The 24,423-nt window shown below is 46.8% G+C and overlaps 2 protein-coding genes and 1 long non-coding RNA gene across 6 annotated transcripts in view; 2 read left to right on the top strand and 1 right to left on the bottom strand.

Annotated features, from left to right (window-relative positions):
• The window catches only part of klhl7 (kelch-like family member 7), a 59,103-nt gene extending 43,718 nt beyond the window's left edge, over window positions 1-15,385 (top strand). Inside the window, exons 10-11 of the mRNA XM_085988457.1 lie at window positions 3,776-3,873; window positions 11,190-15,385. Of these exons, the coding sequence (XP_085844583.1) occupies window positions 3,776-3,873; window positions 11,190-11,473 (382 nt within the window). The 3' untranslated portion in view covers window positions 11,474-15,385. The remainder of the gene's footprint in view (window positions 1-3,775; window positions 3,874-11,189) is intronic.
• Window positions 9,530-17,588, bottom strand: LOC147117465 (uncharacterized). Its single transcript, XR_015078452.1, has 2 exons — window positions 17,518-17,588; window positions 9,530-10,056 (listed from the first exon to the last, which is right to left on the bottom strand). It is a non-coding gene; the product is annotated as an uncharacterized LOC147117465 (long non-coding RNA).
• A 117-nt stretch (window positions 17,589-17,705) lies between these two features.
• Window positions 17,706-24,423, top strand: part of nup42 (nucleoporin 42) — a 32,353-nt gene continuing 25,635 nt past the window's right edge. For 2 of the 4 annotated variants that reach the window (XM_085988460.1, XM_085988458.1), the window contains exon 1: window positions 17,706-17,844. In XM_085988460.1, coding sequence (XP_085844586.1) covers window positions 17,745-17,844 — 100 coding nt within the window. In that variant the 5' untranslated portion in view covers window positions 17,706-17,744. Of the gene's footprint in view, window positions 17,845-18,047; window positions 18,791-24,423 lie in introns of those variants that run through there. The other 2 variants (XM_085988462.1, XM_085988461.1) reach the window with 2 other exon arrangements.

The raw sequence follows: 24,423 nt of genomic DNA, 5'->3' as shown, positions 1-24,423 counted from the left end.
GCATGCGGAGCAATCTGCTGAAGCACAGACTGCTGGCCTGGCGCGGCGAGGGCCCCGGCGATTCGTGCCCGATCCAGTGAGGGTGGCAGCAGTCAGTGCTCGTGTGGCCTCAATCTGCGTCTGCATGAGACCAGCCACTGACTGCATTGCACCACTAAGCACTTGGGTGGCAGCCGCCTGTGCTGCGCCGAAGTCCTGGAGACTCCTTGCCTGTGCTGCGCCGAAGTCCGGGACACTCCTTGCCAGTGACTCAATGGATTCGGGCATCCTTGCCACTGCAGCCATGAGCTCAGTGTGCCTGTGCTCCGCCTGGGCACTCATTTCAGCGAGGAGCCGCACCTCTTCTGCGCTCACTGTAGCAGGACTCGAGGCTAGACTCTCCCTCCGGGGAGAAGGCCGCCGAGCTTCCCTGCCCACCCTGCGTTGCTGCAGCCCGCTGGGCCCCGGAGCTTCACCCTCCTCAGACCATTCCCCCCTGCTCCCCTCCAGGGAAGACGTGTCCCCATTATGGCCATGGGCTGCCTCTGCTGAAGGTGGCACTGATGGTCCGGCTTCCTCCTCGTCGTCGCCTTCAGAGCCACTCACAGGTCAATTTAGCAGTTGGTGGCGATAATTTGCGCCCGGCGCAAAATTTCACGCTCACTCGATACTTACGCCCCAAACGGGGCGATACTGAATTTCTCCCCCTATATCCTTACCACAAAATAGCAAAATAATACTTGCTACATATGGAAGTAAAAATTTCAGATCACCTCTGAAGTGATTGAAGCTTTTAGTTACTTTAGGTGAGAAATGTTTCCTTCAGACCTGACAATGTCAGCTCCAGCTCAAGGTTCCAGCATCATTCCACAAGGTAAGGTTAACGTTTCAGATAGATGATCTTATCGCCAGAACTGAGAAATGTTACAGCTTAAAAGGACGAACAGAGCCATAAACCTGGAACGTTAACCTTGCCTTCCTCTCGCCACAGATGCTGCCTGACCAGCTGAGTGTTCCCAGCATTTTCTGTTTTATTCCAGATTTCCAGCATCTGTAGTAGAGGAAACTTTCTGCTATCCGGCACCGACGGGACCGAGCTGGTGCCGTTAGATCAAAACTGCCGTAGAAACCAGCGCTAATGTTTAAAACATACGGAGCTCAGTGCTCTGTGTGAAGCAACAAACCCTGTTGCTTAGCAACAGCTTCAAAACAGTCGGCGCAGCTTGCAAGCGTCTAGCTGAAGCTGTTGCTTAGCTACAGAGACGCTTGCAGAGCCAGGACTGGAGAAAAGAAGCAACGAAAAGAAAAAAGATTATCTGAACCGACTCCTGAATTTTGCTGGTAGATAGAGCTTTCTGGACATTTAACCTCCGGATAAACGAAAGTTTCTGTATTTTGCTTTTAGTTTGTATAACTGGACTCTGAGTGAGACGTACTGAAATATAAACCATGCCAGCAGGATGTGTTTTTGTAATAAGTGACCATCCCATGAATTCTATTGTTTTTCAACCAATACATAATTTCTACTATTTAACAGATAAAAAACCTCACTACTGACAAGGGGCGACAGCCAGCAATCAAACACTCTCCAAATAAACATAACATAAGAAATAGGAGCAGGAATAGGCCACTTGGCCCCTCAAGCCTGCTCCGCCATTCAATAAGATCATGGCTGATCTTGGGCTCAAAGCCACTTCCCCGCCCTCTCCCCATAACCCTTCACTCCCTTATCTTGCAAAACTCTGTCTATCTGCACCTTAAATGTATTTAATGACCCAGCCTCCACAGCTCTCTGGGGCAGAGAATTTCACAGATTTACGACCCTCAGAAGAAATTCCTCATCTCAGTTTTAAAAGGGCGACCCTTTATTCTAAATCTGTGCCCCCGCGTTCTAGATTTCCCCACGAGGGGAAACATCCTCTCTGCATCTACCTTGTCGTGCCCCCTCAGTATCTTGTATGTTTCAATAAGATCAACTCTCATTCTTCTAAATTCCAATGAGTATAGGCCCAGCCTGCTCATAAGTCAACCCCCTCATCTCTGGAATTAACCTAGTGAATCGTCTCTGAACTGTCTCCACTGCAAGTATATCCTTCCTTAAATAAGGAGACCAAAACTGTACGCAGTACTCAAGATGTGGTCTCACCAATACCCTGTACAGTTGTAGCAGGACTTCCCTGCTTTTATACTCCAAACCCTTTGAAATAAAGACCAACATTCTATTTGCCTTTTTGATTACTTGCTGTACCTGCATGCTAACTTTTTGTGTTTCATGCACAAGGACCCCCAGGTCCCTCTGAACTGTAGCATTTTGTAATCTCCCCATTTAAATAATAATTTGCTTTTTTATTTTTCCTGCCAAAGTGTATAACCTTGCACTTTCCCACATTATACTCCATCTGCCAAATGTTTGCCCACTCACTTAGCCTGCCTATATCCCTTTCTTTGAGTCCTCTGCACAACTTGCTTTCCCACCCATCTTTGTATCATCTGCAAACTTGGCTACATTACACTCAGTCCCTTCATCCAAGTCATTAATGTAGATTGTAAATAGTTGAGGCCCCAGCACCGATCTCTGTGGCACCCCACTAGTTACCGTTTGCCAAACCGGAAAATTACCTTTATCCCGACTCTCTGCTTTCTGTTAGTTAGCCAATTCTCTATCCATGCTAATATATTACCCCCAATTCAATGAGCTCTTATCTTATGCAGTAACCTTTTATGTGGCACCTTATCGAATGCCTTCTGGAAATCCAAATACACCACATTCACTGGTTCACCTTTGTCCACCCTGCTCGTTACCTCCTCAAAGAACTCCAGCAAGTTTGTTAAACATGATTTCCCTTTCATAAAACTATGCCGACTCTGCTTGACTGCATTATGATTTTCCAAATGCCCTGCTACTGCTTTCTTAATGAAGGACTCCAGCATTTTCCCAACGACAGATGTTAGGCTAACTGGTCTATAGTTTCCTGCTTTGTCTCCCTCCTTTCTTAAATATGGGTGTTACATTTGCGGTTTTCCAATCTGCTGGGACCTCTCCAGAGTCCAGGGAATTTTGGTATATTGCAACCAATGCAGCCAGTATCTCTGCAGCCACTTCTTTTAAGATCCTGGGATGCAGGCCATCTGGTCCAGGGAACTTGTCATCTTTTAGTCCCATTATTTTACCAAGTACTATTTCCTTAGTGATAGTGATTGTCTTTAGTTTCCCCCTCCCTGTGGCCCCTTGATTATTCATTATTGGGATGTTGTTAGTGTCTTCACTGTGGAACTAAGCCATGAAGACAGGAACTTCACCAGTTTATACTGAGTGGATTGATCTCGGTAGGAGTATCACTCGGGGCTCTATAATTGGGCTTGGTGTTTATTATCCAGTGACTTCTGCTGGAAAATTAGTGTGTGTGGTTGCATCAGAACAGGATCGGACTTGCTATGATGCACCCCGCTCCCACAAGCAAATACCTTGTCAATTCACTATCCAGGCTCACACTTGAAGAATGGCCATTTGGATGAGGTACCAGAGGGTGGCTGGCATATGTAAAACTCTACCCCAATATGTGTTACAGCCTTTCAAAGAGGGGGTGGAAAGGAAAAAAATGCTCTAGCCTTCGTGGTGCTTTTACTCCCAATGCCATCAGAGAAGTCCAGGAATCCCTCTTCCTGTGTAATCATTGACTGCAGTGTCAAGCTTTACAACTCATTCCCATAATCAATTGAAACTCAGAATTTTGTAGTCCTGATGGGAAGTAGTAATAACATAAGCTAACATTTTAATTTTGTGTCTCTTTCACAGGTGGACAGAACTTGCTGCAATGCTGGAGGCAAGGAAGAACCATGGATTAGTTTTTGTAAATGACAGAATCTATGCTATTGGTGGACAAAATGGACTTGGTATGGTTGCTTGATTTATATCCACTGTATCAAGATGCCTGTCAAAGTCCTAGCAATGAGAAACTGCAGTACTTCTGACAATAATGTAAACAAAGTTAGAATTATTTTTGTATACAATACTTACGACTGATGACACCAACTCCTAACTCCCTCTTTGGGTGTTAAGTTAGCATTTTATAATATTTTTCCTGTATTGTATTCTTTGTATAGTGATACCACTCATCTCCTTATGCTGTGTAGCTATACTATACAAATTTGTGCAGGGCTTTAGCCTCGTTAAAAATCTTCATGTGCCAGATTTCAGGACAATGGCCCCAATAATTATTCTGCTAACCCCCCTGTATTAAAATAATTAATGAGTTCCATTGATGTTAAAACTCTCAAGTACTTGGTCTCTGCTGAATTAACAGGCCTTAGCTGGGTTGGGGTGCCACAGTTGACCTCAGTGTGTCTGGGTTGGTGTTGGGGGAGTAGGCGGAGATATCAGCCAGTGTTCCCACTCGTGACTGTTATCCGACCATCCCTGCTAGAAGTGTGTTGGTGAACATCAGTTGAGGATTGTGTGATGCTTCCCTCGTGAAATAGCCTGCTACAGTTGCTGTCAAGGCATACATATGAATAATGGTCATTTATCTAAGGGAGTAGAGGAAAGATGAGGAGGACGAGAAAGAACTGGTAGGAAAAAGGAAATAAAACTGGTATTGTCAGTCATCCATTTGGAAGCACTAATTTCCAATTGTTGTTGTCATTTTCTCCCTTCTGCCAGTTACTACGGCTTGTTGATAGTCTTTCACAGCATAGTTTGCCATCTTAGCTTTAATCTTCCATGTGATATTTTCTAACTGGGATCCAGTATATCACTTTCCAAGGTCTGAACTTCAGCCATCTGGCACATATGCTCTGCTCGTAGTTTTCTTGGTGAATACTCTTTAGTGCACATAGGCTAGTCCTCAGTACTTAGATATTGGTCACTGTTACAAATTTCAGATCTTCGATCAGGTTCAGCTCCAGAAACAATAATCAAGGAAAAAATGAACAGGCACTTGGAGAGGTTTAAGCTAATTAAGGAGAGCCAACAAGCAGATGAAGTAACAGAGAGGATTGATGAGGGGAATGCAATGGATGTTGTCTACATGGATTTTCAGAAGGCATTTGACAAAGTACCACATAGAAGGCTGGTTAAGAAAAGTGAGGCTTATGGAATAGGTGGGTCAGTGGCAGCTTGGATAAAAAATTGGCTTAAGGACAGAAAACAGCGAGTTGTGGTACAGGAAACATTTTTTTATCCGGCACGGATGGGACTGATATGGTGCCGGTTCATCAAAAATTCCAGATAACCGAATGCTATAGTAAAAGATACGGAGCTGAGAGCTCCGTATAAAGCAACAAACCCTGTTGCTTAGCTTCAGAACAATGGGCACAAGTTGCAAGCGTCTCTGTAGCTTAGCAACAGCTGCAGCCACACCCTTGCACAGCAACAAATGGAGTAAAAAAAGTAATAAAAGTTACCTGAACCTACTCCTGAATTTTGCCGGTTAACCGAGATTTCCGGTTATTTAGGTGCCAGTAAATCGAAAGTTTCCTGTAAATGGCTGTTTTTCAGACTGGAGGATGGTAGACAGTGGTGTTCCGCAAGGGTCAGTGCTGGGGCCACTGCTTTTTTTGATATATATAAAAGACCTGGATATTGGAATACAGAGTAGAATTTCTAAATTTGCCGATGACACCAAACTTGGGGGTGTGGCAAACAGTGAGGATGATACCAATTTGACTGCATTGACCTGTGAGTTAATGTGCATAAGTCCCTGAAGGTGGTGGGGCATATTGAGAGTGTGGTTAGCAAAGTATATGGGATCTTGGGCTTCATAAATAAAGGTATTGAGTACAAAAGTAGAGAAGTTATGCTGAACCTTTATAAAGCACTGGTTAGGCCACAACAGGAGTATTGCGTCCAGTTCTGGTCACCACACTTTAGGAAGGATGTGAAAGCCCTTGAGAGGGTGTAGAGGAGATTTACCAGAATGGTTCTGGGGATGGGGGAATCTTAGCTTCAAGGACAGGTTGGAGAAGCTGGATTTGTTTTCATTAGAGCAAAGGAGGTTGAGGGGTGATTTGATAGAGGTGTACAAGATTATGATGGGTTTGGATAGGCTAGACGGGGAAAGGCTGTTCCCAATAGTTAATGGTACAAGGACTAGGGGACACAGATTTAAGGTTTTGGGCAAGAGATACAGGGGGGACGTGAGGAAAAACCTTTTTACGCAGCGAGTGGTGAGGACCTGGAACTTGCTGCCGACGGAAGTGGTGGAAGCGGAGACACTCGATGTTTTCAAGGGGAGACTGGATAGGCATTTGAGGGAAATAAACTTGCAGGGCTACGGGGATAGAGCGGGGGAATGGGACTGACTGGATTGCTCTGCAGAGAGCCGGCGTGGACTCGATGGGCCGAATGGTCTCCTTCTGTGCCGTTATAACTCTGACTCCAGCAGGAGAATTATACATTGTGTGTTTGTGGTATAATGGTCTTGTCTTCATAAAACCATGTATTTTTTGATGCAATACCATAAGAGCCACTAGTAATATACAAGTGCAGCCAAATAATAATTGGACGTGTTTATTCGCAACACCAAAAGCTCTTGATTGGCCCCCTTGATGACAAGTCCTGAGTGCTGATTGGTCCCCTTGGAGGACACGACACACCCAGCAGTTTCTCTGGAATGTGTAATTAGATCCTCCCTGCCTACGTAATCAGTTACTTTGCAAAGTGTAATTCGAGCCATTCTGACTGCCTACTCCAGACAGATCAGAACACACTTGGAACAGACAGGGCTCACCCTCGTGAGTTCTTGACCTTCTCCCCCTGCCCAAGTTCATCACCTTCCCTCCCTCCCCCCCCCCACCCCCATAGATGGGACATTGTGTGTGGGTCACGGGTTGTTAACAGGTTTATTGGGTATGAAGTGAATAGTGACAATGTCATGACTTCAGGATTTCGTCCAGTCCAATGATGTCACTTGTCACACACTCACCGAGCTTTTCAAGAAATCAACCAGGTCTAGGGGAGGAGAGGGAGGAGGTGGTGTGGGTGTAAAGGGGCTGGGGTTGCAAGATAGTGATCCGTCTTACCATCTGGATCACGTTCTTGCTCTTATCCTCCCACCCTTTAGACCTGGATCACGTTCTTCCCCCATCTCCACTGCTCTCTGTACTCTTTACCGCTCACACACTCCAAGTTCCTGACCTCCTGTCAGCTGTTGGTCAGTTGGTAGCACACTCGCCTGAGTCAGAAGGTTGTGGGTTCAAGCGCCCACTCCAGGGACTTGAGCACATAAAGCTAGGTTGACACTCCAGTGCAGTGCTGAGGGAGTGCTGCACTGTCGGAGGTGCCGTCTTTCGGATGAGACGTTAGACTGAGGCCCGGTCTGCTCTCTCAGGTGGACGTAAAAGATCCTATGGCACTATTTAGAAAAAGAGCAGGGAGTTATCCCCGGAGCCTTGGCTAATATTTATCCCGCAACCAACATAACAAAAACAGATTATCTGGTCATTAGTGCATTGCTGTTTGTGGGGCCTTGCTGTGTGCAAATTGGCTGCTGCCTTTCCCACATTACAACAGTGACTCCACTTCAAAAAGTACCTCATTGGATGTGAAGCGCTTTGAGACTTCCGGTGGTCGTGAAAGCCGCTATAGAAATGCAAGTCCTTCTTTTCCTCTCTCCCCCCCCTCTGACTCTCTCTCCTACACTTCATTCTCTCTCTCCCCCTCCGATTCTCTCTCTCCCCCTCCGATCCTCTCTCTCCCCCTCCGATCCTCTCCCTCCCCTCTCCGATCCCCCCCTCCCTCCCCCTCCGATCCTCTCCCTCCGTCCTCACCCTCCCCCTCCGATCCTCACCCTCCCCCTCCGATCCTCACCCTCCCCCTCCGATCCCCCCTCTCCCTCCCCCTCCGATCCCCCCTCTCCCTCCCCCTCCGATCCCCCCTCTCCCTCCCCCTCCGATCCCCCCTCTCCCTCCCCCTCCGATCCCCCTCTCCCTCCCCCTCCGATCCCCCCTCTCCCTCCCCCTCCGATCCCCCCTCTCCCTCCCCCTCCGATCCTCTCCCCCTCCCCCTCCGATCCTCTCCCCTCCCCCTCCGATCCTCTCCCCCTCCCCCCCCTCCCCCCCCCGATCCTCCCTCCCCCTCCCACCCCCTCCCATCCTCCCTCCCCCTCCCATCCTCCCTCCCCCTCCCCCTCCCATCCTCTCTCCCCCTCCCCCTCCGATCCTCTCCCCCTCCCCCTCCGATCCTCTCCCCCTCCCCCTCCGATCCTCTCTCCCCCTCCGATCCTCTCTCCCCCTCCGATCCTCTCTCCCCCTCCGATCCTCTCTCCCCCTCCCCCTCCGATCCTCTCTACCCCTCCCCCTCCGATCCTCTCTACCCCTCCCCCTCCGATCCCCCTCCCCCCCCCTCCGATCCCCCCCTCTCACTCCCCCTCCGATCCCCCCTCTCCCTCCCTCGCCGATCCCCCTCCTCCCCCGCCGATCCCCCTCCTCCCCCGCCGATCCCCTCCTCCCCCGCCGATCCCCCTCCTCCCCCGCCGATCCCCCTCCTCCCCCGCCGATCCCCCTCCTCCCCGCCGATCCCCCTCCTCCCCCGCCGATCCCCCTCCCTCCATCTCCCTCCCCCCTTCTCTCTCCCTCCCCCCTCCCTCTCCGATCTCCCCCCCCTCCCTCTCCGATCTCCCCCCCCTCCCTCTCCGATCTCCCCCCCCTCCCTCTCCGATCTCCCCCCCCTCCCTCTCCGATCTCCCCCCCCTCCCTCTCCGATCTCCCCCCCCTCCCTCTCCGATCTCCCCCCCCTCCCTCTCCGATCTCCCCCCCCTCCCTCTCCGATCTCCCCCCTCTCCCTCTCCGATCTCCCCCCCTCTCCCTCTCCGATCTCCCCCCCTCTCCCTCTCCGATCTCCCCCCACTCCCTCTCCGATCTCCCCCCCACTCCCTCTCCGATCTCCCCCCCACTCCCTCTCCGATCTCCCCCCCACTCCCTCTCCGATCTCCCCCCCCACTCCCTCTCCGATCTCCCCCCTCCCTCTCCCTCACTCCGATCTCCCCCCTCACTCCGATCTCCCCCCCCCTCACTCCGATCTCCCCCCTCCCTCTCCCTCCCTCCGATCCCCCCTCTCTCCCGCTCCGATCCCCTTTCCCTCTCCCTCCCCCTTCCCTCTCCCTCCCCCTCCCTCCCTCTCTCCCTCCCTCCCTCTCCCTCTCCCTCCCCCCCTGATCCCTTCCCTCTCCGATCACCCCCTTCCCTCTCCTCCCTCCCCCCTTCCCTCTCCTCCCCCCTTCCCTCTCCTCCCTCCCCCCCTCCCTCTCCTCCTCCCCCCCTCCCTCTCCCCCCCTCCCTCTCCCCTCCCTCCCTCTCCCCTCCCCTCCCCTCCCCCTCTCCCCCTCCCCTCCCTCTCCCTCTCTCCCCTCCCTCCCCCTCTCCCTCCCTCTCCCTCTCCCCCCCTCCCCTCCCTCTCCCTCTCCCCCGGGCAGTAACGGTCGGCCTCCCGCGAAGCTGAACAAAACGTTGGCCCGCGCCATGCACCGTACATGCGTGACATCGGTGACAACATGCATGCGCAGAAAGAGATGTGGATCGCGCGCTTGCGTAGAAGGACACAAACATGTTCGTGTAGATACTCACTTTGATAGTATAATTACAGGTAGGACATGACGACCATATTAATACAACAGCTTACATTTACATAGTGCTTTTAATATAGCAAAATGTCCCAAGGCGCTTCACAGTTTGGAGTCGGACCTAAGCAGGAGTAGGAGGGAAAGTAAAGGAGAAAAGACACAGTTGAAGAAGTAAGTTTTAAGAAGGTTTTTTTTTTAAAAAGGTGGAGGAAGCATGATACAAGGCAGAGAATTATGGGCAAGATGGCCGAAGGGCCTGCCACTGATTGTAGAGCGGAGGGAGGAGGAACGCACAATAGATCAGAGTTGGAAGAACAGTAGTTCTAGAAGTAGGGAGAGGTGAGCCAGTGGAGGAAATGCAACCAGAGCTGATCCCCAGGCTCCACCCCACCTCCCCCATTCCCTCACTATTTCAATCCTAGTCTCAGATAAAAAGATGCACAGCCCAACCCCTCAGAAAGACAATATCATTTCTGTAATAACAGAAAAGGCTGGAAATACTCAGCAGGTCAGGCAGCATCTGTGGAGAGAGAAAAACAGAGTTAACATTTCAGGTCGATGAACTTCCGTCAAAAAGGAAGACCTTTCCTTTTGTTCTTTCCGCCCCGCCCCTGCACTTGCTTAAAATCGGTTACATCTCTAACTTTTCCCAGTTCTGATGAAAGGTCATCAGCCTGAAACATTGGATGGAATCTTACCTGGAAGGCCAAGTTCGAGGCGGGACTGCTGGTTTTCGGGTTCCAGTCCCGCCCCCAGCAACGTCTGACGAGCTGACGCTATTTCCCCCTGATTGGCCTTGTTAAGCCTGCCCTGCGAGTTTGCCAGCCAATTAAGGGAAAGTTGGTGTCAGATGATGTCAGTTGATGATGCTTCATCTGCCGGTTTTAAGGCATATGCACTACACTTGTTTGACAGATGATTTGACAGTGTTTGACAGCATTGAGGTGCTGTCAAACACTAACAATCACTGTACCCAGGCTCCCAATTACTTTCTCCTTAGGATAAAACAAATGGCAGCTGCAGCTGAGATTGCAGAAGCCATCAGATTGCAGAAGCCATCTGTCACTTCTCCCGATGAGATAAGCCTACACAAACACTTCACAGCTTGTCACCTACAGAAACATCTAAACACATAAAAAAATTACTTTCATAACTTTTCCTTACCTCTGATACTCACCAGTGTCCCACTGAATCCTTTAAACCACTTCTGCAGCTGTCATACATACACAGAAATTACAGTAGACCCACATCACGCCTCACTTAACCTGGCGGAGTTCCCTGACGTCAGAAAGCCCGCAGCAGCAGTCAAAAAATGGGAAAAAGCCTCTTAACTGCCTGTTAACTACCTGTTAACAGGCAGTTAAGTGGCTGTAATCTTCTTCCCGCCTCTTGGAGTCGGGACCCTGCACAAATCGGTGACCCGACTCCCGGGAAGATTGGTTGGAGGCGGGTTTGGGACCCGCTCCCATTTTTTGCAGTGCCACCTCCAGACACGCCTCCTCGGCTGGTAAAATCCAGCCCCTTAACTCTGTTACTCTCTCCACAGATGCTGCCTGACCTGCTGAATATTTCCAGCATTTTCTGTTATTTTTATAAGTAGCATAGTTTAGCAATGAGCAAGAAAAGTTAATCAATTTTTTTTTGTCCCTGCAGGTGGTCTGGATTCCATAGAATATTATGATATTAAGATGAATGATTGGAAAATGGTGTCAACGATGCCCTGGAAAGGGGTAACAGTTAAATGTGCAGCAGTAGGCTCCATAATCTATGTCTTGGCTGGTTTCCAAGGTGTAGGCCGATTAGGTCACATTTTGGAGTATAACACTGAGACTGACAAATGGACAACCAATTCTAAGGTCCGTGCTTTCCCAGTAACCAGCTGTCTTATATGTGTTGTGGACACATGTGGTGCAAATGAAGAAAAGCTTGAAACTTGAAAAAAACATCCTTGGAGCTACAAGGATGACATCTGTTCTGTCAGTTTGTGCTGGCTTAAACTGGTATTTGAAGACATTTCTAACTCAGAGTCTTTTGAGATGTCTTAAAGTGACGCTGGTATTCAGGATTATTTCTTAAGAGTTATTAAAAAAGGCTGTTTGCTTAACATTGCAGCATTTTTATCCAAATTGCTTTAAGAAAAAGTAAAGATATTTGGATATTTCTGGAAATTACTATAGAAAAGGAGATATTTTATATGGTTTTGCTTTTAATTCTAATTTCAACATGCAAGTCTATAAATTACTGTTGGCACTATTAGTAGACAAACACTTAATGTATTTTTTGACATAGAATCATAGAATATTACAGCACAGGAACAGGCCATTCAGCCTGCAACACTGATTTTCTCCGCACAAGCCACCAAGCTAAGCTCTTGCTCTTCATTCCCATTAATATTCTCTTTTTTTCAAACAATTATCGAATTCCTTTTTCAAAGAATTTATGGATTATGCTTCAACAACATTCTTCTGGCCATTATTTTAAAGCGGGCATTAACCTGTTTATTTTAAATGGGTTAACACCTCTGCTAAAATAGCACAAAGGAATGGCTTATAAATGTGTGAAGCATTCATCTGCTAATACTGGCAACAATAACTTCTGGGCTACGGTCTCCTCTAAATAAAGTAAAAACAAGGATTTTCTGTCGGCGTGTAGTCGATTTAAAAAGACACTTTGAAATCTGCATTTTGAATGTTAAATTATTTTGTTCGGTGAGATTTGCATTGTAACCAGACTGCCCATGAGTTAATTTTAGTTACCGGGAAGAAGAATGTAGATCACACTTATGAATGAATAAATTGACAGCTGGTCATCCAATCTGAATATGAAAAATACTTAAGGTATCTGAGCCACATAATCCATAAATGGCAAAACTGCAAGTAAATACAGAAGAATAGGATCGGAGTTGAATATTTTTCATAATTATGACCTTTATGAATTCTATTTATAAACCTGTATTCATTTTCCTATATTCTGCTAGAAAAGACTGTCATACAGTCCTTTGATGTTGTATTCTGTCACTTTCTGCAGCACTATCATTACTACCATTATGCCATTCATCACACTGAGTACATGTACTGCATTATGGATTAATTTGCATTTTTTTTTGTTTAAAGTTTAAGAGTAAAGAAAACCCAAAAGGGGAAGCAGCATTACATTGCCCATTTCCTTGGGGCTTGGATTCAAATTCACACCAGTAGGATGTGAAAGTCCCCTCTCTATCTGCTATAAAGTACCTAAAATGAAATGAGCTTGGGCGATTTCGGAACCCAGTTCCTAGTGTATGTGTTGTATGTACATCAGTGGTATAAAATTACCCATAACTTAATCACGTTTAGTTTTGCAATATTGCTCAGTTTTAAGGCATGTTGTTGCATTTAGCCTGTGGCATACCTGACCTAGGATGCTCGCTTGCCTGATGCTGTAGAAATATGTTCCATTTCTCTGGCATTGACCTCCCTCATCTTAAAGATCACACATATTTACCACAACATTTTTAGAAAGCTTATCAAGTGAGTGTAAGGTAGTTGTATTCCTTAATTTGTTTTGTTGAGATTGACTCGTTCATTAATACTGATATTCTGCCATCAATAATTTGCTGAATACAATTTTTATAGTTTTTCAAACTAAATGGAATAATATTCCTGCTGCCCCACCATGGATGCCATTTTGTGTACGAGTATTCCAGCAACCTAACCCCACTTCCCAAGTAGCGAGTGGACTCGTGCCATTCCAACTAACCTGGACTTGGACCCCATCTGGAGTACTACATTCAGTTTTGGGCACCAGGCTTCAGGAAAGATATATTGGCCTTGGAGGAGATATAGTGCAGATTCACCAGAATGATAATGGGGCTGAAAGGGTTAAACTGAGGACAGGTTGCTTAAACTTGGTTTGCTTCGAAGGTGGAGGGGTGATCTAAGTGAGCTGTTTTAAGATAAGAGATTCGATAAGGTAGATATAGAGAATCTATTTTCTCTGGTGGAGGAATCCAGAACAAGGGGTCATAATAGTAAAATTAGAGCTCAGCTACTTACGAGTTTAAATCAGGAAGCACTTTTTCCACAGAGTAGTAAAAATCTGGAACTCTCTTCCCCCAAAAGATTGTGGATGCTGAGTCAATTGAAATTTTCAAGACGGAGATTGATAAATTTTTACTAGTTAAGTGTATCAAGGGACATGGAACAACAACAAATGGAGTTGAGGTACAGATCAGCCATGATCTAATAGAATGGCGGAACAGGCTCGAGGGGCTGAATGGTATTTTTGATAAAGTACCCTTGTGCTGAATGAGACAACAATTTATTGGCACATCAGAACTATTTGAGTTAACATCTTGTATCTCGCTGTCAGGCATCTCTTGTCCTATGTGCACCACAAATAATGCCATTCTAAATTAAATTTCAACTTCAACACGTCAAGGAGAGCAAGGCAGGGGGAGCAGAAGCCAGCTCTTTCTAACTGACCTGGTTAGGAATTATATCAATACAATTGAGCCTCATTATTAATAAACTCAACTGGACTGTCAGATTATTCCTTAAGAGATTTAACTTTATACTCTCTTTCTCCTCACCCGCCCCGCCCCCAAGTCTTCTCTAACATTTACCACTACTTTGACTGTGGCGTTGAATACCAACACAGTACAAATTTGGCATAATTTAAATAGTTTCAAGATGTGAGAGCACAGGAAATTTACATTCATATTACAGTTCTAATATCTAGGACCACATGACTGTGTCCAGCAAATTACCCATTGCCCAGCATGTTCCTTTTTAACATTTAAAACAAAAAAAAATTGCCTCTTTTAACCTGTGTAGGCAGAAATCAGGTGAGTTCCTAGTGGCTAGGATTTTTATAGAACATAGTCACTTAACTTGTAAAACCGATACCCAGTGGGAACTTCCCCATAAATATTAAATTACAATGCCTCCAAGTAGTGACTCCATATTAAAGATTGATTATTCAAATGTGCCTGTGGAGTTTGATGAATGTGTCTTCCAAAGTGTTAAATGTTATACCTCATTGAATGAAAGCTTAGAACCAACCATAAAATATTTATTTTCAGCCTATTGAACCTTCAGTTCACTTGAGTTTTTTTTCTTGTAGCTTGATTAACCATTCCCAGTGTGTGTTCAGTCCTTCCCTCTGGGTCTCCCAACACATTCTCTCAGATAGTTAGCAGGACAGCTCTCAGGCCTCTGCCTTTGTTGCTTTGGATCACTAGAAACTGTTTAAAGAGTAGACTTTGGGTAACTCCATATGATTGTCCGTTTCTCTGTGGACAACCATTTAGCTTCCACTTATGCCTCACCAAGATGCATGGCTACGGTTGGGAATGTGCCCTGCAGATGATATCAAATATGATCTTGTACCTTACACTTAGTAAAAAAAAAACATTAAATATGTTGCAAGAAATTTGTAATTAAACGTTTTCCCCCCGACAATGTATTTTAATTTGATATAATCAGGAATTTCTGTTCCAAAAATTCAGGCATCCTCTTGTAGAGAAATATGAAATCCTATTACCATCACAATATTAGCATTAGTACAGATATTAATATGAATTACAATATATTAAGGTAATGTTAAGCAACTCTGTTAAGATCAATCACGTATCAATTGCCAAAATTGGAAACATCGGATTAATTCAATCTAATCCACATCAAAGGAAATTTATTGTTTGATTTCAGCTCCCAATCACTTCTAGGTTGATAAATTACTATTGAGTAAGCTTGATTCTATTATTAAAATGTTCTTTCGGTGCAGTGCACCTTAATGATCTAAAGTTATCTTGGTTTTTGTTGTTTGTAATTCAGTTGTTTTAATAAACCTTGCCTTTATTTTTAAATTATGATCTGTGCTGTACAGGTTTTTTTTTTTTTTAAAACAATTGATCGTGTGCACTTTACTCACCTAATTGAATCAATATTAGTAATGGTAGAAATATTACATTTCCAGCCTTGTCCCTCATTTTGCGCTAACATAACAAAACAGTGCATTGGCATGGGGAGATTAAGGGCAGGCAGCTGACCTGCTCCCAAGTCTTTATCTATGCCACTCTGTGATGTGAAGGAGGAAACTGTTGCAGAGAGGAAGGGTTCCAGCTTACATTGATGTATCACTGAATACTCTGGAGGCCATCTTAAGCATTTTTAGACCTGGATTAAGCAATTCATTATCTAGAAATGTGATATGGGAACTTGTGCTCTTGTATCTAGGGCTTAGTGCCCATTGTTTTTGGATTACAGATGGGAGCAGCTTTTGCACTTTAATAAAAGGAACCACTATTCAGTGATGTATGGTGTGTCCTTGCAGTGGTCTGAAGAACACACCATACTCTAGATTAGTAATTCCACTTAACTCATTTTATGGTCATGGTGTGGAGATGCCGGAGTTGGACTGGGGTGGACAAATGTAAGAAGTCACACAACACCAGGTTATAGTCCAACAGCTTTATTTGAAGTCACAAGCTTTCGGAGCGCTGCTCCTTCGTCAGGTGAAGCTTGTGACTTTAAATAAAGCTGTTGGACTGTAACCTGGTGTTGTGTGACTTCTTACATTTTATGGTGAGTTGAGTTGCCCACTATCCTGTTTGTTATGCCTTGCCCCTCTCTCTAACCTCCCCCACCTGCTAATCTCTCCATTCCTTTGACTCTGACTTTCTGTGCAGCCCACGATTGTGTCTTTTGCTATCTAGGTCCCATGCTCTGGAATTCCTTCCATAAACCCCTCTGCCTCTCCATCTCGTCTTGTAAAACCTACCTCTTTAACAAAGCTTTTGGTCATCCCTCCCAATATCTTTTGTCTAGGCACTCACTTTTGTCTGTTTACCTCGTTGAAGTGCTTTATGACATTTTTCTATGTTAAACGCGATATATAAATGAAAGTTGTTTGCAAGGGATTAAACCTATGCATCGCAGTTGTCTAATGACGATGCGTGGGGATAAAGTTGAATCCAAGAGACACCTAGCAATATAAGTTTGGTAACATAGAAACATAGAAGATAGGAACAGGAGTAGGCCATTCGGCCCTTCAAGCCTGCTCCGCCATTCAACGAGATCATGGCTGATCATCCAAACCCTAGCACCCGGTCCCTACACCGACAGCCATCCCACCCAAGCCCTATCCCCGTAACCCCACGTATTTAATCCCCCCTAACACTAAGGGTCAATTTTTATCATGGCCAATCAACCTAACCTGCACATCTTTGGAATGTGGGAGGAAACCGGAGCACCCGGAGGAAACCCATGCAAACACGGGGAGAATGTGCAAACTCCACACGGTCACCCGAGGCCGGATTTGAACCCGGGTCCCTGGCGCTGTGAGGCAACAGTGCTAACCACTATGCCACCGTGCTGCCCTAACAATTCAACCCTCTATCAAATTCAGAAATCTAGGGCACTGCTGATGCCAGCCTGGGTCAATGGAATGTGGAGCAAAAGTACTTCCCATGACGTTCCTGATAACCCCACAAGCCATTGCCTTAAATGGGTAAAGTGGTTTTGGCTGGGCAAGCAGCCAGAACCTTTCCGTGCTCTACGTTGCTTTTAGTTTATTAAACTTCAGCAGCACCCTTGGGGACGCGGGAGGTGTCTGGATTTAAGGTAATTGGGCTGTATCCTTAGGGGAAAGAGTGCAATTCAGATCAGGCAAACAAAAACTACCCGTGCCACTTTGCAGCTGTAGACGCTAACCGATGAGTTCCGCACACCTGACACAACAGCGCACGCGCCGATCTTACTGGGGGCGGCAGTAATTTGTTTGGACCCCGAGCTCAGCATTGAAGCCCCGCCCCCTGGAATCGTTCACAATCATTGCCCCGCCCCCTGGAATCGCACCACGGCGTCATCAGAACGCGCCGCTCACAACGTCGTTAACTACTCGCCGGAGGACCGTTGAAGTTTTGCAACTTTTAAATTCAAGCTTAACGAATGTAAGTTGTGATCGGATGGAAAGTTTCATGATAGTACACGTGCTTTGTTACCTTCTAATGTTAAATTAGATCCCAAACTCTGAAAAATCGACAATCCAGGTGCGGGGGTGCCATCCTCCTGACATTAACAAACACGAGAATCTCCCTTCGGACCCCGCGGCATGTCGTAGAACGTTGTTCGTCATAGAGAGCGCGACGGCGCCAGCCAGCTGCAGGCGGGAGGAAGCCGGGTTGGAATGTCAGAGTAACGTCACAGAGGTCGCCTTGGGAGAGCCAGCATGCCGGTGTGCAAGTATTTCCTGGAGGGCCGCTGCCGCTTCGGAGACAATTGTTGGAACGAACACCCACGAGGCGGAGGGCGGGAACAACACCACACAGGTGAGGGGCGGGGCTAAGGCACGCAGGGGGCGGGGCTAGGGCCCGCGGAACTTGGCGAGGAGGCAAAAGAGGGCGGGACTGAGGCGCAGGTGAGAGATGGAGGAGGGGCTAGGGTAGCGGTGTGAGGTACAAATAAGATGAACCGGTGGGCTCCGCGGGGACTGGAGTGCATAATCGATTTAAGGGGCCAAATTTTAATTTGATTAATCGGGTTTATTTAAAGGGTTTATTTGTTTAATGGTTTTTTTTTGGTCTATAAAAAAGAGGACAAATAAGATGAGGGGAACATAAGAAATAAGAGTAGGAGTAGGCCATACAGCACCTCGAGCCTGCTCCCCTATTCAATAAGATCATGGCTGATCATCGACCTCAACTCCACTTTCCTCTAGAGTCCAAAAATCTATATTTGAGCCTTGAATATACTCAAAGACTCAGCATTCACAGCCCTCTGGGGTACAGATTTGCAAAGATTCACAACCCTCTGAGTGAAGAAATTCCTCCTCATCTCGGTCTTAAATGGCCTACCCCTTATCCTGAGACTATGGCCCCTAGTTCTAGACACTCCAGCCAGGGGAAACAACCTCTCAGCATCTACCCTGTCAATCCCTTCAGAATCTTGTATGTTTCAATGAGATCACTTAATTCTTCTAAACTCCTGAGAGCATAGGCCCATTCTACACTATCTTTCATCATAGGACAATCCTCTCATCCCAGGAATGAATCTAGTGAACCTTTTGTTGCACTGCCTCCAAGGCAAGTATATCGTTCCTTAGATAAGGAGACCAAAACTGTGCACAGTACTCCAGGTGTGATCTCACCAAGGTCCTGTACAATTGTAGCAAGATTTCCTTACTCTTATACTCCAACCCCCTTGCAATAAAGGTCGACATGCCAAAGAGACATGAGGGAACTGGAGCTACAGAGGAGAGGAGCAGTGGGAGCACAGGTAAGGAGGAAAATACGAACAGGATGAGGTCATTCAGCCCCTTGAGCCTGCCCTGCCATTCAGGGAGATCATGGCTGATCTGTGTCCTAACTCCATTTAGGAGGGGCTGGGGCACAGTTAAGGGGGGCACTGAGGGGGCTGCTGAGAAGAGAGTGGTGACATGATCGTGAGGAGAGAGAAGAAATGGGGGATGTGGTTGAGAGGACAGAGAGGGGCTGGGGGCCCAGGTTAGAGAAGACAATATAGCATTTAACTTTATTCTTGTGAGTTAAATCTCAGGGTTCATGTGCTGCTTCTTGTTACTGTATCACCATGAGAAGGTACATTGTTGCTGTAATAGGAGGCTGTGTTTGAATTATAGGTTTTAATTAATTGGGAAAAATTATAAATGGACACACGAATTTGGAGAGGCAGAATGAACTTCAGTAAAATGTTATTATTGACTTATTCCTGGCGGGGTTGTGTGTTTCATGCTTTTATAGTTGCTGTTTTAAATTCTAGATATATACACAATTACTCTATCATTAATGGTTTATGACCGTTAACTTTTTCTGTTAATCTGTTTTGAAGAATTAAACACGTTTTTGCATAATAGCCACACCATGGAGTCTTGTGATATTCCAATGGAGACTTTTATATTTAGAAAGACTCAATTTTCTTCTCAATTGTACTGAGTAATTTAATTTTTTTGTTCTGCATTTATGGAAACTGTTATGTAGCTGTTTTTGTGTCTATGTCCTCATGTCAGACATGAATTGTCCTTGTATTTACAGCAAGGTGTTTTGATATCATGCCCTATTTCCTGTAGTTCTGGCAGGAATGTCTTTTTTTTAATATGGTAAACGTCTAGCTTATTAGATGTGTTGAATACACTTTGAAAAAATTATATTTTTCTTTAAACTTGATTCTTGAACTTCTACATTCAGTAGTTTGGAAAATAGTGTATTTACAAGGATATTTAAATTCTGTGTAACCTACATAAATGTTAAAATAAGAACATTACATAAGAAATAGGAGTAGGCCATTTGGCCCTTCGAGTCTGCTCCACCATTCAATAAGACCATGATCATCTAACTCATCTCCACCTTCCCACACTATCCCCATATCCCTTGATTGCCTTAATATCCAGAAGTCTATCAATCTCTGCCTGGAATATACTAAACCACTGAGCATCCATAGCCCTCTGGGGTAGAGAATTCCAAAGATTCACAACCCTTTGAGTGAAGAAATTTCTCCTCATTTCAGTCCTAAATGGCTGATCCCTTATTCTGAGATTGACCCCTGGTTCTAGACTCTCCAGCCAGGGGAAACATTCTCCCTGCATCTACCCAGTCAAGCCCTGTAAGAATGTTATATGTTTCAATGAGATCACCACTCATATTTTTCTAAATTCTAGGGAATATAGGCCTAGTCTCCTCAATCGTTCCTCTTAGGACAGTCCCCCTGCCCACCATCCCAGGAATCAGTCTGGTGAACCATCATGGCACTCCCTCTAAGGCAAGTATATTCCACCTTGGGTAAGCAGACCAAGACTGTACACAGTACTCCAGGTGTGGTCTCACCAAGCCCTATATGATTGCAGTAAGACTTCTTTACTCTTATACCCCAATCCTTTTGTACTAAAGGCTAACATACTATTTGCTTTCCTAATTGCTTGCTGTACCTGCATGTTAACTTTCAGTGATTCGTGTACAAGGACACTCAGGTCCCTCTGAATACCAACATTTCCCAATCTCTCACCATTTAAAATAAATTCTGCTTTTCTATTTTTCCTACCAAGGTGGATAACTTCACATTTCTCTGTTATATTCCATCTGCCATATTCTTGCCCACTCACTTAACCAGTCTATATCCTTTTGCAGCCTCTTTGCATCCTCCTTGCAACTTACTTTCCCACCTAGCTTTGTGTCATCAGCAAACTTGGATACATTACTGTCAGTCCTCTCATATAAGCCATTGATTGATATCTTCTCTTCTTAGGCAGTCCCTCGGAACCGAGGATGACTTGCTTCCACACTAAAAATGAGTTCTCAGGTGACTGATGAGTCCAGTGCGGGACCTACAATCTCTGTCACAGGTGGGGCAGACGGTGGTTGAAGGGGCGGGTGGGTAGGGTTCTTGGGTTGACGTGCGCTCCTTCCGCTGTTTGCGCTTGGCTTCCGTTGCTCCCAGCGAAGAGACTCGAGGTGTTTGGCGCCTTCCCGGATGCTTCTCCTCCACTTTGTGCGGTCTAGGGCCAGGGATTCCCAGGTATCGATGGGGATGTTGCACTTTTTCAAGGAGGCTTTGAGGGTGTCCTTGAAGCATTTCCTCTGCCCACCTGGGGCTCTCTTGTTGTGTCGGAGCTCCGAGTAGAGCGCTTGTTTTGGGAGTCTCGTATCGGGCATGCGGACGATGTGGCCCATCCATTGGAGCTGATCGAGCGTGGTCAAAGCTTCGATGCTGGGGATGTTGGCCTGAGCGAGAACACTGACGTTGGTGCGCCTAGCCTGCCAATGGATTTGCAGGATCTTGTGGAGGCAGTGTTGGTGGTACCTCCAGTGCTTTGAGGTGCCTGCTGTACATGGTCCATGTCTCTGAAGCATACAGGAGGGCGGGTATCACTACTGCTCTGTAGACCATGAGCTTGGTGCTGGGTTTGAGGTCCTGGTCTTCAAACACTCTTCCTCAGGCGACCGAAGGCTGCACTGGCACACTGAAGGCGGTGTTGGACTTAGTCATCGACGTCTGCCCTTGTTGACAGTAGGCTCCCGAGGTATGGAATGTGGTCCACGTTGTCCAAGGCCTCGTCATGGATTTTGATAATCGGGGAGCAGTACTGTATGGCGTCGGCAGGTTGGTAGAGGACCTTTGTCTTACGGATGTTTAGTGTAAGGCCCATGCTCTCGTACGCTTTGGTGAAAGTGTTGACGATGGTTTGGAGTTCGACCTCCGAGTGAGCGCAGACGCAAGCACCGTCTGCATACTGTAATTCGATGACAGAGGATGGGACGACCTTGGATCTGGACTGGAGGCGACGGAGGTTGAACAGTTTCCCATTTGTTCTGTAGATTAGCTCCACTCCAGCGGGGTGCTTACTGAGGCTGAGACGGAGCATTGCAGCCAGGAAGATCGAGAAGAGCGTTGGTGCGATGACACAGCCTTGCTTGACTCCGGTCTGTGGTGGATCCGTTGATCAGGATCACGGCTTGCATGTCATCGTGAAGCAGGCGGATGATGGTGACAAACTTTTGAGGGCAGCCGAATTTGAGGAGGACACTCCATAATCCCTCACGGTTGACGGTGTCGAAGGCCTTTGTGAGGTCAAAGAAGGCCATGTACAACGGTTGGTGCTGTTCCCTGCATTTCTCTTGTAGTTGACGCACGGTGAAGATCATGTCCATTGTGCCCCTTAGTGGTCGGAATCCGCATTGCCACTCTGGGAAGAGCTCTTCAGCCACTGGGAGAAGGCGATTGAGGAAGATTCTTGCGATGACTTTCCTTGTAGCAGATAGCAGGGAGACTTCTCTGTAATTACTGCAATTGGACTTGGCACCTTTCTTGAAGATGGTCATGATTACGGCGTCTGAGACCCCTTGGCATGCTCTCCTCCTTCCAAATAAGAGAAATGAGTTCATGTATTCGCGCCAATAGTGCTTCTCCGCCATGTTTTAGTGCCTCGGCGGGGATTCCATCTGCTCCTGAGGCCTTGTTGTTTTTCAGTTGTCGGATGGCGTTTTCAACCTAATGCCGGGCTGGGGTTGTGCTGAGGTGGTGGCGCGTAGCATGCTGCGGGATGGAGTTGAGGACACTCGCATCGAAGACAGAATCTCCGTTAAGGAGATCTTCAAAGTGCTTCTTCCAACAGGTACTGACTGCCTCTCTATCCTTGATGAGTACCTCTCCGTTCTTGGCCCGCAGTGGGGTAGGACTTTAGGTGCTTGGGCCATAGGTGGTCTTGACTGCGCTAAAGAATCCATGCACGTCGTGGTTGTCGGCTAGCTGCTGGATCTCCTGCGCTTTCTCCACCCACCACCTGTTCTTTTAGGTCGCAAATTTTTTGTTGGACCTCGGCCTTCAGGCGTCTGTAGAGCTGCTTTCTTGCCTCGAGTTCTGTTGCTGTTTCCAGATCAGGAATGCCTTGCACTTGAGGCTTATTAGCTCCTGGATCTCCTGGTCATTCTCGTCGAACCAGTCTTGGTGTTTCCTGGTCGAGTGACTGAGCGTCTCTTCACTGGTGCTGATTATGGTGGCCTTGAGTGCAGACCAAGCGCTGTGGGCACTCTGTGTCTCTGAATCACTGGGAGTTGCCAGGTTGGTTGTGAGGCGCAGGCTGAATAGAGCTTTCTTAGAAGGGTCTTTGAGTGCACCAGTGTTGATTTTCCTGCGGCATTGCTTCTGTTGCCGTCGCTACGTTGATGGAGATGACAGAGCGGATTAGGCGGTGGTCTGTCCAGCAGTTGTCGGCTCCTGTCATGGCGCAGGTGATGCGGGTGTCCTTGTGGTCCCTCGCTCGGACAATGAAGTAGTCCAGCAGATGCCAGTGCTTGGAGCGAGGGTGTTGCCACGAAGCCTTGTACTTGTCTCTCTGACGGAACAAGGTGTTGGTTATGGCAAGGCCATGTTCTAAGCATTTTGTCAGGAGGAGGGTACCGTTGGTGTTGTGTATGTACCTTTAAGAGAATAACTGGTCTCAGACTGCAGTACCGGCAGTGACCACCCCTGTATAAAAGGCACTAGAGAGCCTCTGTTTGTTAGTTTCGCTATTGACTTCCACCAGTAAAGACTTGTTTGTTTTCACTCCTGCTGGTCCGTGTCTCAATCATTCACGGACTTAACACTGGCGACGAGTAAGAAACGAACTTACCTGCAACTCGGCAGCACCTCAGACGACGTTGTTGAAGGTCGGAGCCAGAAGAAAGAAAAAAAAAAAAAAATAGAGTCCAAAGAAACTCGGGAAACGGGCGTCAACCGTCAATCATCGGTTTGAAAACTTGCAGGAGAGACTGTCAAGAGCCAGGCTGGGTTCCTCGGTCTGTGGTTTCCCAGCTAATCGGGCTGGTGGCAGGTAGTTCTCTGATCCTTCCTGGGCTGCGGCGGGCTGAAGCTCGATCGGGTGGCTTTTCAACGGGGTCGGGAAGAGAGAGAGAGAGAGAGGGTGGAGCACACAGGGCGCGGCCGGTGCTTCAAAGCCGGGCAGCGTTCGGACCTAAGAAGAGGGAGGGAAGTGTCCCAGAGGGTCCGCTCCACGACGGGAAAAGAATAAAAGAAAAAGAATCAATATTTAATGCGCAAGAAACCATGGAAAGCAGCGCTAACAACAGCGGCGAAGAAGGCAAAGCGCGGGAGGCGCCATTTTAGATTTGCAAGATGCCGAAGACTGGCTGTATCACTGCTTTTGATAATACAGTCGAGGACTGGACCACGTATGTGGAAAGAGTCGAGGTATATTTCGAGGCAAACGAAATAGCGGAGGGGAAAAAGGCATCGATATTGCTAAACTTAATGGGCGCTAGAACGTACGGCCTATTGCGGGACCCGATTACTCCAGCCAAACCGAAGGCGAAGAGTTTTAACGAAATTGTTGCTGTCCTACAGGAACACTTAAACCCTGCACCGCTGTTGATAGCAGAAAGATTTAAATTCCACAGGAG

The sequence above is a fragment of the Somniosus microcephalus genome, chromosome 5, assembly GCF_052327205.1.
Source record: "Somniosus microcephalus isolate GS21.2 chromosome 5, FLI_Smic_1.0, whole genome shotgun sequence".
In the NCBI taxonomy this organism is placed as follows: Eukaryota; Metazoa; Chordata; class Chondrichthyes; order Squaliformes; family Somniosidae; genus Somniosus; species Somniosus microcephalus.
This window is presented reverse-complemented; position numbering and strand designations above follow the sequence as displayed.